Below are 14,655 nucleotides of genomic sequence, written 5' to 3'. Positions count from 1 at the left end.
AGTTGCTTTGTGCAGAACAAATGCTGATCTTCAAAGATTAAAGATCTGAAATGAATGCTAACTCTGTCTAAAGAGACTTGTAGCCAAATACAGCAGTCATTCACATCTCAGACTCCAGATCCTCAGGTGGCACATAGAATAAGTATTAGAACAGGACTAGATGAAAATTGAAAAGTCACAAAAGGGTAGTGCACAGTATTGAGGCTAAAGAACCGCTTAGTTGTGACATTTCAGAGTCCTTATGATTATTTTCAGAAATATTGTTATGATCATGAAAAGGTTGCATTGGAACCAAAAAATGTTCATTGAGGGATCCTCAGGGAACCTCTGTTTCTGAACGGAGTGTTCTGGAAGGTTGTACATTTAAATTACGTGGAACAATCTGGTTGTTACAGATGTTTTATAGCCGTAATATGACCAGACATTATTGAAAGTCTGTCCGATGTATTTATCTCACCGCTCTCCCCCAGCAGTTGTTTCTGACCTTGCTGCCTTATGTCCTTTTTTGTCTCGGGTTCAGCTTCTGACTTGGTCTCCTCGGGAATCTCAATTTCCAGATCTTTTTGACATTTTTGGAGGAAACAGCAAGCCAGCACAATTCACTGCCACAGCAGTATTGAATATACCTTGTTTAGAGGAAGCCAGCTAGTGCCTTGCCCTTTTTTCTGGGGAAAAACTGAAGAGAGTTGCCAAAGGATGAATGTATCAGAGCAGCTCATTGCATACTGGGCATGGATGTGCAGAAACACATGCCTGTATTCACATCAATTAGACATGAAGGGTGTGTGATTCTTTTCCGGTCTGCAGTCTAACTCAATGGGAATGCAGATTCAACATAGCAAGCATAGCAATTTCTGGTTCGCCCGATGCTGTAGCCATTGATAAGAAAGAAATGATCAAGCTGAGACAAATGCATAAGACAGGTGACTGATTTTATTTGTCAGGGATGATAATTATGTCAACTTTGCCTGAAATTATTGGCTATCCCTCGCAGGCAAGGATAATTGTCTTCTGTGAGTCTAAAGATGGCTGAGGCTGATTCCGGGATCTACAGACTTTATGACCCGTAGGGCATTTGTCATGCGGGATGCCTGGTCGTGTATTAGTTCAGGTTATGGCTTGTTTTTTTTGACTCTGTCTCTGTCTCTGTCTCTCTCTCTCTCTTTCTTGCTTTTCCTCTTTTTGTTATCATTGGGTCTTGAAGTGTTGAGATGCTTCCCATTGACTGTCTGTCTCTATCTGGTTCGGTCCAGGGCAATGGTCTCCCAGGAGCTAATGTCAATGTTGCATTTCTTCTTCTTGGCTTTCAGCACATCTTTGAAGTGCTTCTTCTGTCCTCCTCTAGTGCATCCACACTGCCTGAGCTGGGAGAAGATGACCTGCTTTGGGAGCCTGGTATCTGACATCCAAACTATGATCAACCCAATGAAGCTGATGGCGGATAATCATAGCCTCAATGCTTGTGGTACCTGCTTGTGAGAGGACATTCATATTGGTGCACCTGTCCTCCCACTTGATATGTAGGATCTTCCACAGGCAGTGTTCATATGACTCCAGTGCTTTGTGGTGCCTCCTATATGTTGTCCATGTTTCAGCTCCATGCTGTAAAGTTGGGATCACAACCATACCATATGGTAAAACATGAATTTTGTTTCAGTTTTGATGTTGCGATCTTCAAACACTCTCTTCCTCAGGTGGCCAAAGGCTGCACCAGCAAATTTCAGGCAATGCTGGATTTCTTCATCAATGTCAGCCTTCTGTGAAACATAACTTCCAAGGTACTGGAAGTGTTCCACATTTTCCAGGCACTCATCATGAATCCTAATCAGTAGGACTAGGGCATGATCATTTTGGAACTTGCTGATGGAGGACTTGGGACTTACACTCAACATTAAGACCAATCTTCTCTTATGCCTCAGTAAATACATCGATTCTCTGAAGATTCATTGCAGATGCAGTACTTACTGCAGCATCAGTTTATTGGAGATCAATGACTGAAATTGGGGTGGGCTTAGTTTTTGATTTGAAGTCTGAGATTAAATAGTTTACCATCTATTTCATAAGCTGCACTCCAGCAGGGAGCTTGTCTCTAGTCAGTCAGAGCATGGCAGCTAGGAAGATAGGACACAACCTTGTTTTATTCCTGTCTTTACCTCAAAGGAATCTGTAATGGATCCACTGCTAAGGATCACCACTCGCATATCATCATGAGGCAGGCAAAGGATGGTGACAAATTTTGGAGGACATCCATATTCAACAGAATCTTCCAGAATGTCTTACAATTTAGAGTTGAAGGCCTTTGTCAAGTCAAATGCTGTGTAGACAGGTTGATGTTGCTCCTGACATTTTTCTTGTAGTTGGCAAGCTGTGAAAATCATGTCAGAAGTGCCTCTTGATGGCCTACACCCACATTGAGATTTGGGGTGCAGCTGTTCAAGTGTAATGAGTCAATTCAGAAGGGTTCTTGTCTTTCCTGCAATGGAAAGCAAGGAGATACCTCTAATTTCCACAGTTGGATTTGTCCCCTTTCTTGAAGATTGTGACAATCATAGCATCCTTGATCATTTCAGGACTGGGTTGTACTTCTCAGTTGCTGGTAAATAGAAGCAGCAATATTCTCAATGTTAATGCAAATGTTTATTGCATTCCAATAAACTGATGAATACAGCTATTCAATGTAATCATTTGAGAATTCCAAAACTCTCTAACAGTGTCGGATTTTCTTCAGTTTTGGTGATGAAGATCTATCAACAGGATTGGTGCAAGTTTGCCGAGAAGAAAATAATGGTGCCACTTTTTGACCTGCCAGACAATTTTCCCCTTGATTTGTTACTACAACTGTCCGCAGAGGTACAAATGTTTGGAGTTTGGACACATGCACCTCCACATGCTGTTCTTATCTTTTTTGGGAGCATCCGCCTGCCACCTTACACCATCTGTAAACTTGAGCTCGTCCAAAACTCTACTGCCTGTATCCTAACTCTCATCAAGTACCATTGGTTCATTACTCTGTGCTCTCTGATACAAATTGGCTCTTGGTTCAGCAACACCGTGTTTTAAAAAAAAAAAAAAAAAAATTTCATCCTTCTGTTCAAATCCCTCCGTGGCCTCACCCCTCCCTAACTCTGTAATCTACAATTCTGGCCTCTTGTGCATGCCAAATTTTCATCGCTCTACCATTGGCCAGGCTAATGTAGATCAGTGCTCAAAGGGGTGATTGGTGAAACAAGACGTGGTGTTTTTTGGGATATGGACAGCAGAATTTGGATGAACTGAAGCTTATTGCATAGTGCTAGATGGGAGGTTGGCCAAGAGAACAGTGAAATAGATGTCTAGAAGTAACGAGGCCTGGATGAGGTTGCAGCAGCAGACGAAGCAGGATGGAGAGAGGTGACATTAAGACAGTAGAAAATACAAAATTTGACAATAGCAAGTGTCCTACTGGTGACAAGTGATAGAACATACATTTCTGTGTCTTAGCAAGGAAACTGGTCGGGCTGCATTTTACAGATTTTTCCCCTGACGTCGGGGGTCATGGTGGGGGCCTGAAAAATCTCTGAGAGAAATATGCCACTGACCTTGACGCTGGGAAGGCCTGGCCCCATATCACCGGCGGTGGCGAGATCTTATGGTGTCTCCTGCCACTAGGTGACGGGAGTACAATTTCAATATGTAAATTAATGTAAATACCTGAATTAATGACTGTAGCGCTCTACCCGTCCGTCCCAGAGCGATTATTGGTGGCACGCACGGGGATCCGAGACGGAACACTGGCAGGGAGGGGGGGAGCCGGTAAGTTTTTCAGGGTGGGGGGAACAGTGTCAAACTCATCTGATTGATGTAGGGGATGGTGGGAAGGGTTACAGTGCACAGTTCATGAACATTAAGTGGGAGATGGTCAGAGGAAGTGTTTGGGGAGGGGGGAGAGGGCAAATTAAATGTTTATAAAATGTTTGCAACCTCTTTCTTTAAATATTTAAATGGAAGGGCTTGAATGCCTTTAAAAATGCGTCGGCGCCTGTATAAAGGCTGCTGGTGCCATTGCTGGGAACAAACCGCCCGCCCCTCTATCTCCATCGGGGTGGGCAGTCCAACCCGGCCAATAAAATGAGCCGCTGAGCTGAATATCGGCGGCTCCGCAACGTGCAGTCCGCGCGGGCAGACTACCATTGTTTACATCCCAATTCCAGCCGTCATTTCATTCCAAGTAACTTTGTCTGTCTGCTGATCTGATGTGATCTCTGGTCCTGTTATCTATGAAAATGGTATGCAATAAAGCTTTAAAATACATCTACCAATGTCATTAAGCTTTTATGCTGCAGATCTGAGTTGAATCTGTAGTGTTATAAGTTGGGATCTTATTGTGGCCCCCTGAATGGGCTGGAGGCGGAGGGGGGGGCATGGAGTATTGTGGCAGGGGCGCGGAGGCCCCGTCATCTCTCTATCGCCAAGTAATCTTCCCGGGGACAGGATAGGCTGCCAACGGCCTTCCTGCCCAGAGGCCAATTGAGACCTTTAAGTGGCCTATTAACAGCCAATTAAGGGTCTCTTCCCACCACTGCTGCGATCTTGCCAGTAGCAGGGGCTGCCTCCACCACGGAGGAGGGTGCCTTGTAACACAAGGTGCACTCCATGCGGCCTTGGGGTGGGGGCCCTCTTCCGTGGGCAATCTTTGGCCCACAGAGGAACCCTGCCAGGAATCTCTTTATCCCCCGGGACCCCCACTGTCCCTTGCCAGGGATTCCAGACTGGCTCCAGCAACCCTGCTTCACTTACCTGAGGTCTGGGTTTCCAGTGCTGGGCCTGGGTCCAAGACTTCTGCAGTACCAGGAGAATCCACCACTCCCAGTGGCTGAGCTGCTGGCCCTCTGGCCGGCAGCTCTTGGAGGCAGAATCCCATCTTTTAAGAGCCAGGATCCCCATCCCTTTACTTAGATTTAAAATGACTGGAGGATTGCTCCGGGGGGCACGAAAAGGCAGAGGCGAGCTTTCCCCTGCCTTTTTGGCCTGGCACCTGGAGCCCTGTCTCAACATAAAATCCAGCCCATAGTGTTTTAAAATTGCAATTGCATTATGTATTCTAGAGGCTTCTGTAGGACATACATGCTAGCAAAGGGAAAGTGAAACCAAAACAGAATAAAAAAACTCCATTATGTTCAGCAGCATGTTGTCTTTGTCTCAATCTCTGTTTCTCATATCTTGCACCAAACTCTACTAAACCTCACTCCAAGTCCTGAGGACATTGCAGAATCCACCACATCAAACTAAAAGTCCTCCTCAATTTTAAAAAAAAAAAGCATGTGGTTCTGCAGGACTTTGTACTTCCAATGTTTCCTGCCTAGAATGGTTGCCAAGATTCTTCAAGAAATTGAAACTACTGGAATAGATGCAGAGAAATTTAACAGATGTAACACAGGATTACCAACAGATTTGACTTCCAAATAAGGATGAACCATGCTTCACCGCTTTACCATTGTTAAAGAAAATACATTATCTTCATGCTCTTGTGCTGTTTGTAGATCCTGTTGCTATAGGAAAAAGATTTTTAATCTGATGTTTTGTGTTGGTGTGGAATACATTCCCACCAGCCCAAATACAATTATTTACTAGCACTTAACTTCATGATCGGTCAAGTGTGATACCCAATAGAAATTCCTTTTCCCTAGCGTTATTACCTTTTATGAGTGGTTTAAAATAACATCACTAAAGAAATTAAGTGCTTATACTATACTTGCCTCCTCCACAATGGATCGGCTAAGATTGAATATTCAAAGGCAGAGATGACTGGGTACAATTCTAGAATGGTGAGGCCTGAGGCACCACCAAGATTGGACCTCCGGTCTCATTTCCAGGAAGCTATTGAGCTGCGGAGTACGAGGCAGCTTGCCTGGAGTAGGGTGTTTGAAGGTCGGGTCACTGATACTTGTTGTGATTTTGAAAATGACCCTGCAATAGAATCTATTGCACTATCCCAATGTGCAATATTGCAAAGCAAAATATTCTCTGCCTGTCAAATGGACACTACCAGAGAAGGAAGGACGGTCATTATTTTGTATAAAACTTTAACAGGTATCATTGAGAAATAGAAGACTTGCATATTATTATCGACAATTTTTCATAGGACATCTGGTCCTGTTATGACATATCAGTTTAGCAAACTGAAGTTACATAGAATGAAAAGGTCAGTTAATTTAATAACAAGAAACCTATGTTTTACCATTGCAATTAAAACTGCCATGGTTATTGAGTTAATCATTTGTAGCTACGAAGCAAAAGATTAATCATACAGTTCCGATAACTAAACTATTTGAGCTTGCAACATTATCGGAATCCTGTGACTGCTTTACAATTTACCATGTGATCTAAAATCTTATGCTATCCTATGCCCCTAAATGAGCCGTAAGGTCTGGTACAGTGCATCTTTATGATTTACCTCTTCCCTGAAAACATCAATAACTTTTGAAAATGAAACCAACTTGCAGCTTTGCAACCTTACGCATATACCATAGAAAGTTGAGAATAACCATCTACGCTTATTCCTGTTTTCCCCCAGTACCAATAGGGCATTGTCACTGTACAATATAGAACATGGACTGAAGCTACCATTTCCTTTGGCAGGACAGAAGTAAATTGCTGTCTTCCACCATCCAGAACATGGATGATGGAAAATGTAAGCCTTGCAACCAATGCATCCTCTAATTTTTTTTGGAGTCCGCGGGCAATTTGTTTGAGTGTATGGCCCATTAAACTTTTTTTTTGAGCAGCAGCACAAGCACAGTAACTTAACGTAGCCCACTAATGCGTGGCTGGCACAGCTCAGAGGGAACATTGCTTATAACATCTTCATTATTTTCAAAACTGCCCTTTATACATTAGTGTATCACAGGCAAACAATGCAATCAAAAACAACAGCTTTGAATAATGAGTGGGGTCCCTCTGTATAAAGAGTAGGGATCATCAAAAATTAATTGAGTTAAACGCACACAATTTATATCTGTGTTCAACAAAGTTACAAATTATGCAAAACAGCTGTGATGAGACATAGTACCTGTCACAGGTGCTGTCAGAGTAACATTCTATCAACAGGGATTAAAATCAAGGGATTTTTTCTGCTTTAGATCCATCAGAGGAGTAGCCTAATGGAACTGATATATATATTGTGAATGATTTGAACCAAGTACCCTTTTTTAGTGCCTCTGGAGATTAACTGGAGATGAAAGTGATGTGGTCAGCTTCTGGCTCTTAAACTGTGCCAGTTGATTCTTTATCATTGTTGCCAGACTGCTTGACCGTAGTAAATACATCACGCTGGTATTTTAAATAACAAGGATTTGATTCAAAAGAAGCAAAGTAAAGATTACCTAGTTGCTTTCTAAAGCATCCACAATCCAAGTTCAATCAGCTCTTCATTTTATTTTTGTGTTTTTACATTTTTCAGATAGCAGTTACTGTTTTCTGAGGCATCTCTTTGATTGCGCAGATGAACATTTAATTATACTATATTAAACTGCTTGGGATGGTGTCAGCTGTATAATATGAAGAGGACAGAAGGCAATTTACATAGGTATACTCAATTTGTTCCTTTTATTAATTTCAATGTAGTAAATGCTCTTAGAAAAACTGGAATTTTATTTCTGTTACATATAGTATTGTTGCACCAGAAATTTGATTCAATCTACAACAAGGATTCTCAACTGGGCATTTGTGGCCCCCAGAAGTCTGTCAAAAATAACCAGAGAATATATTGAATGCGGGCCTTGCGCAATCTGCCTATGTCTCTATCTCGCATGTATTTTTAAACACGCGCTTTAGTGCCACAACCATTCGATTCAGCCAATGGCTAGTAACTGAGCTTTGCCACTCAGCAGGAGCAAGAAGGCACACAGCAATAAACTATAACACTCAACCATCTGGCCCTAATCTGGTGACCAGCACTAGCAACAAGCTTTACATTAAGTAAAACAAAAAAAAAATGTTTAAATGTATAACTAATTTTGATACAAAAAAATACTTGTGTTGTGATATGGGGGTTCGTGGAATTTTTATAATATGGGAGGAGGACCTCAGAGCAAAATATTTGAGAACACCTGATCCACAAAACATATTACATTTTTAATGATAGATACAGGAGAGGCCTTCCTTTGTAGAACAGTATGTTGTACTTAGAGGAGTGGTATTCCTTGGTAAATGTATGATTTCTTTGTAATATTACTTCCCTGGTAGAAGATCAGCTGAACAGAGCACCTTGGTTTAACATCCTATCAGAAAGACAGCACCTCTGACAGTGCAGCACTCCCTCAGTACTGCACTGGGAGTGTCAGCCTGGATTATGTGCTCACTGAAGTGGGACTTGAACCCATGACCTTCTTCAGAGGAAAGAGTTTTACCACTGACCCTTAGCTCACACCAATGACTGGCGTATAGAGAGAATTTGCTACTTGCTAATTAAGGTAAAAACAATGGTTCAAATCAACCTTTTAATTTACATTTAAATTGGTGACTGTTTGAAGCCTTTGAGAAAACCATCTGCATATTTCTTAAATTAATAGTATGCATGGTAATTGTAGTAACTATGACCCAGAATTTCTTCGACACTTTTGGCATAACTACAACATAAAAACCATGTTGGAACATGTTGTTTTCCCCCACGAGGAAACCTCCTTATGCGAATTCCCTTGATTGTTTTTGTTTTTGACACTTCTGAGATGGATGGCCACACCCCTCTAATGCTTATTTGCATAGCTCTGCCCTCCATGTCAAAGGCCAGTTCAGGTGAGTTCTCTGGATTTAGTGTCAGCTGTGGTGTAGTTGGTTGCCCCTTGCCTCGGAGTCAGAAAGCTGGAGGTAAGCAAAATGTAATGCGCAGTTTTTTGCACATGCCCATTCACCCATCACCCTGTGTTTTCTGACTGCGGGTCTGGCAATGCTACAATTTTAAGATTCTTGTGCTTATTTTTAAATCCCTGCATGGCCTCCCTTCTATAACCTCCTCCATTCCTACAAGCCTCTGAGATCTCTGCACTGCTCCACTTATGCCCTCTTGGGCATCCCTGATTTTGATAGCTCCACCATTGGCAGCTGTACCTTCAGCTGCCTCTGCCATAAGTTCTGAAATTTCCTCTATAAAGTTATCCACCTCTTTACATCTCTCTACTCCTTTTAAGAAGCCCCTTAAAACCCACCTCTGAGCAAGCTTTTAGTCACCTCTCCTAATATTTCCTTATGGGTGTCAAATTTTGTTTGATAACGCTCCTGTGAAGTGCCTTAAGATGTTTTACTACAGTAAAGGCATTAGATAAATGCAAGTTAATGTTGTTTTTGGAAAACGGGCAACAGTGAAGAGAGAGAAATGTCAATTTTTTTAAAATGAGGTGTTCCTCATTCTCAAGAAAATGTTAAAGCAGTTCATAACTTCTTTTAGGCCACCCAAGAAATAAGGTAGGTGATCACTGCACATGTTTGAATGCTTAACCATGCAATACACCTAAGAATTGGACTTACTGCAACAGTTCCATCGCAGTCTTTTGTTTGACACACACCAGTCATCCTATTTCTCTCCAGAACATCTTCCCAGCAGGATGGATCCTACGGAGAAGAAAAACAATTTAGCAATCCTATCCACATTTCAGAGCATGTTACAAAGTCACTTTAGTGTTCTGTGCTCAAGTTTAAAAGCAAAGGACTCATTGAAACTTGAGCCTCTTTTAGTATTTCTAAAGCTGGCAAGTAGAACATCTGCTTAGAAAGAAAGTAATTAAAACTGACTTGGTGGGTAGGATTTTCATTTGGCCACGGGGTCTGGATCAGAAGTGGACGGGCCTGCATTCTCGTGCTGCCAGCTGTCGTGCCAGTTCAGTGGCACAATCCCAACCCCGAGCCATTTTTAGAGAGGCCAGGTTGGGGTCAGAACGGCTACCCACCTGCAAGCGGTGGGTAGCCAAATAAGGGGCCGATTAAGTTCCCTTTCCTGCGTCGACTGGGCTATCTAATCAATGCGCAGTCTTTGCACATTGGGCCAAAATATGGCCAGTGCATCAAGGGGGCTTCTTGGCAGGAGGGGTGAGGCCGCGATTAATCCCTTGAGGGCTCCCACCCACACCTGTCATGGCCGCTGGGCCACAGCTATGGTCACTGGCTGTCCTGTGGAGGTATTGCCCCTCCACTATCATGGCCAATTGACTGTGGCCATGTTAAATTTTTTAAAAATCTGACCTTTTCTTCATGTTGAGGTGCCTTCTATTTCTCCATTACAAATTAGCAACTCCCACCTTGGCTGGTGGGGCTGCCGATGTGTCAGTGCTGAAGAGCCTTCCATTGGCTCTCCAGCCTTGGGAGCCCACCCGCCATCCTTAATTGGGCAGCAAGCTGCGCCCTGGCCATTAATTGGTTGACAGTTTAAAAATTGAGGAATGGGTGTGTGAGGTCGGGACCAGGAACTGGTCCCAATATCAGGTTCCCAACCCCAGAGTGGAAATCCTGTCTAGTTTGTCAAAGGTGAGCACTCAAAATGGCCTAGAACAATCAATCTCCGCTTCTGCTTTTCTTTGGCCCTCAGATCCTGATTGAAAGATCACTTCACAAAGTGGAAATAAAATTGCATTTCATTAAAAGCAACTGGGAAAGAGAAATTAAACATTTCTTTGTTAAGACCTGAATAAAGTGAGCTTGGAGCACCAACCTGCCAGTTACTTCCATCTTTAGGTTTAAATCCCTCCAGGACCTCACCATTCCCTATCTCTAATCTCCTCAAGCCTTACAACCCTCCCATAATTCTGCATTCTTTCAATTCTGGCCTCTTGTACAGCTCCGACTTGTTTCGTCCCACCATTGGTGGCCATGCCTTCAGCTAACAAGGCACCAAGGTCTGGAATTCCTTCCCCAAACTTTGTTGCATCCATTTTCTCCTTTTTTAGACACTCCATAAAATCTACCTATTTGACCAAGCTTTTGGTCACCTATCCTAAAGTCTACTTCTTTTGCTCATTATCATTTTTTTTTTTTTTGTTTGATTTATGCTCCTGTCTAGAACCTTGGGATGTATTACTATGTTATAGGTGCTATATAAATGCAAGTTATTTTTTGCTATTATTTGAAACATGGAATAAAGAGGGATGGGAATTGCCTGCTGATAAAGTAAGAGTTGGAGTGCGACTTTTTTTTTAACAAGACAATAAAAATGGAATCTAGAAAGCCCATCTTGAAGATGTGCACTCAGGAGTGTCCATAGGTGCAACATAGAGAAATGATCATTACCAATTCTCACTAAAAACCTAAAAGAATAGTGACAATTATATTGAGACACTATCCCAAACTTTTCTGTAACTGAGTATTGTTATTGTGTTTGATGTACAGTCCCCAACATTTACAGCCGGTGCATCAGTGTTGAGCAGTTTTTCCCGCTATACATTGTGGGGTCGGTTGAACAAAAAAATGAGTAAGAACCATATTTTTTTTAAAGTGTAAGTCTCCCTTAGCAACTGTCTCTTAGTTGTTAGCAGTTGCATCTAGAATCTAAAAATGAAAGTAACTGCACTTTAACCAGGTCCAAACATTGAATCTGCTTGTAGACCCGACTTTGGCTGAAATCAGCACAGCCTTTTAAATAGGTGAGTACAAGGCATGTACTTATTGAACTTCCCGAAATACGCACTTAATACGTTATAAGTGGTGCCTTTATGGTGATGACGAATGATTAGTGCCATTTGCTTGATAAAGGTGGCTGCTAGTGATCAACATGGAAGTAAACTGTGATGGGAATAATATTGGGTAAAGTCAGGTGAGGCATTACTCAGGGCACTGATATACTGCAGTAATGTGTGATTGGATTGGCACTAGTGCTACCCCTAACAGTAAATTTCCAATCTCAATCAGGTACTTGGGTAAAAAGGAAAAGGCTGAAATAAGGTATCCATTTTGTAAGTTAACTTGGAAGGAATGTTATCCCAGGCCGTCCTAGGTGCCATCTTAAATAGGAAGCGGTGAATAGTAAAGGAGCAGAGAGTAACAAACCAAAGTGGAGAAAAATTATAAATGCTGAAAAATATACAATCTGTTCAAAAAATATATTTTTAAAATTTGTTTTACCTAGTTGGATTCACTCATGAATAAATCCTGTATTATTCTCACTGCACAATTAATTCCCTCAGATAGCAATCAACAGCATTGAGTTTCCCGTTTTGAAGAATTATGGATTATACAGCTCTTTTTTTCACCTCATTATGATTTTCCATATTTTATGTTTCATAAAACTATTTTTCTTTTAGTAAAGCTGTTAAAAATAAAAGAATTTCTGGCCCAGATTTTGCAGCCAGCAGCGAAGCAAGGGCACTCACCACTGACCTCTGAGAAAGTTGCCTACAAAGATCAAATGATCTCTGTGGCATGATTTTCCCCATTCACAATGGCAGTTTAAGAACATAAGAACTAGGAGCAGGAGTAGGTAATTCAGCCCCTCAAGCCTGCTCTGCCATTCAATACAATCATGGCTGATCTCAACTCTGCCTCAACTCCACTTTTCTGCCCGTTCTCCATAACCCTTCAACCCATTTAATTAAAAATCTGTCTATCTGCTCCTTGAATTTACTCTGTGTCCCGGCATCCACCACACTCTGGGGTAGTGAATTCCACAGACTCACGACCCTTTGAGAGAAGTAATTTCTCCTCATCTCTGTTTTAAATCTGCTACCCTTTATCCTAAAACTATGACCTCTTGTTCTAGATTGCCCCACCAGAGGAAACATCCTCTCTACGTCTACTTTGTCAATCCCCTTAATCATTTTATATACCTCAATTGGATCTCTCATTCTTCTAAAGTCTAGAGAGTAAAGGCCTAAACTGCTCAATATCCCTTCATAAGACAAGCCCCCCAAGCTCTGGAATCAATCTAGTGAATCTCCTCTGAACTGCCTCCAATGCAACTACATCCCTCCTCAAGTAAGGGGACCAAAACTGTACGCAATACTCCAGATGCGGTCTCACTAATGCCTTGTACAGTTGCAGCAACACTTCCCTACTTTTATACTCTATTCCTTTAGCAATAAATGCCAAAATTCCATTTGCTTTCCTTGTTACCTGCTGTACCTGCATACTAGTTTTCTGCGATTCATGCACGAGGACACCCAGATCCCTCTGCACCGAAGCACTCTGAAGTTTCTCTCCATTTAGATAATTTTCCTTTCTATTCTTCGAACAAAGAACAACACAGAAACAGGCCATTCGGCCCTCCAAGCCTGCGCCGATCTTGATGCTTGCCGAAACTAAAACCTTCTGCACTTCCGGGGTCCCTATCCCTCTACTCCCATCCTATTCATGTATTTGTCAAGATGCCTCTTAAACATCTCTATGATACCTGCTTCCACCACCTCCCCTGGCAACAAGTTCCAGGCACTCACCACCCTCTGTGTAAAGACCTTGCCTCGCACATCCCCTTTAAATTTTGCCCCTCGCACCTTAAACCTATGTCCCCTAGTAACTAACTCTTCCACCCTGGGAAAAAGCTTCTGACTATCCACTCTGTCCATGCTGCTTATAACTTTGTAAACCTCTACCATGTCGCCCCTCCACCTCCGTCGTTCCAGTGAAAACAATCCGAGTTTATCCAACCTCTCCTCAAAGCTAATGCCCTCCAGACCAGGCAACATCCTGGTAAACCTCCTCTGCACCCTCTCAAGCCTCCACGTCCTTCTGCTAGTGTGGCGACCAGAATTGCACGCAATATTCTGAGTGTGGCCTAACTAAAGTTCTGTACAGCTGCAGCATGACTTGCCAATTTTTATACTCTATGCCCCGACCGATGAAGGCAAGCATGCCGTATGCCTTCTTGACTACCTTATCCACCTGCGTTGCCACTTTCAGTGACCTGTGCACCTGTACGCCCAGATCTCTCTGCCTGTCAATACTCCTAAGGGTTCTGCCATTTACTGTATACTTCCCTCCTGCATTAGACCTTCCAAAATGCATTACCTCACATTTGTCCGGATTAAACTCCATCTGCCATTTCTCTGCCCAAGTCTCCAACCGATCTTTATCCTCTGACAATCCTCATCACTGTCCGCAACTCCACCAACCTTTGTGTCGTCCGCAAACTTACTAATCAGACCAGCTACATTTTCCTCCAAATCATTTATATATACTACAAACAGCAAAGGTCCCAGCACTGATCCCTGCGGAACACCACCAGTCACATCCCTCCATTCAGAAAAGCACCCTTCCACTGCTACCCTCTGTCTTCTATGACCAAGCCAGTTCTGTATCCATCTTGCCAGCTCACCTCTGATCCCATGTGACTTCACCTTTTGTATCAGTCTGCCATAACCTTACAATTATCAACGTTAAACTCCATCTGCCAAATTTTGGCCCATTCACCTAACCAATCCATGTGCAAATTTCTTATTTCTTTATTGCAACACACTATCCCACCTATATTAGTATCATCTGCAAATTTGGCTATAGTACCTTCTAAGCCTGCATCCAAGTCATTTTATATCGATTGTAAATAGTTGGGGTCCAAGGACCGAACCCTGTGGCACTCCACTAGTTACATCTTGCCAACAAGAAAATTACCCATTTATCCCGACTCTGTTTTCTGTTGGTTAGCCAATCCTCTATCCAAGCTAATAAATTGCCCCTAACCCCATGTGATCTTACCTTGTGTAT

The 14,655-nt window shown here is 42.5% G+C and overlaps 1 protein-coding gene across 5 annotated transcripts in view; it reads right to left on the bottom strand.

Moving 5' to 3' along the window:
- prkn (parkin RBR E3 ubiquitin protein ligase) overlaps positions 1-14,655 on the bottom strand; it is a 1,503,655-nt gene that overhangs the window by 698,647 nt on the left and 790,353 nt on the right. For all 5 annotated transcript variants that reach the window (XM_068044606.1, XM_068044605.1, XM_068044609.1 and 2 more), the window contains one exon: positions 9,502-9,585. In XM_068044606.1, coding sequence (XP_067900707.1) covers positions 9,502-9,585 — 84 coding nt within the window. The remainder of the gene's footprint in view (positions 1-9,501; positions 9,586-14,655) is intronic.

This window comes from Heterodontus francisci, chromosome 13, assembly GCF_036365525.1.
Source record: "Heterodontus francisci isolate sHetFra1 chromosome 13, sHetFra1.hap1, whole genome shotgun sequence".
NCBI lineage: Eukaryota > Metazoa > Chordata > Chondrichthyes > Heterodontiformes > Heterodontidae > Heterodontus > Heterodontus francisci.
Note: the sequence above shows the minus strand (reverse complement) of the source record. Positions and strands in the feature narration are given on the sequence as shown.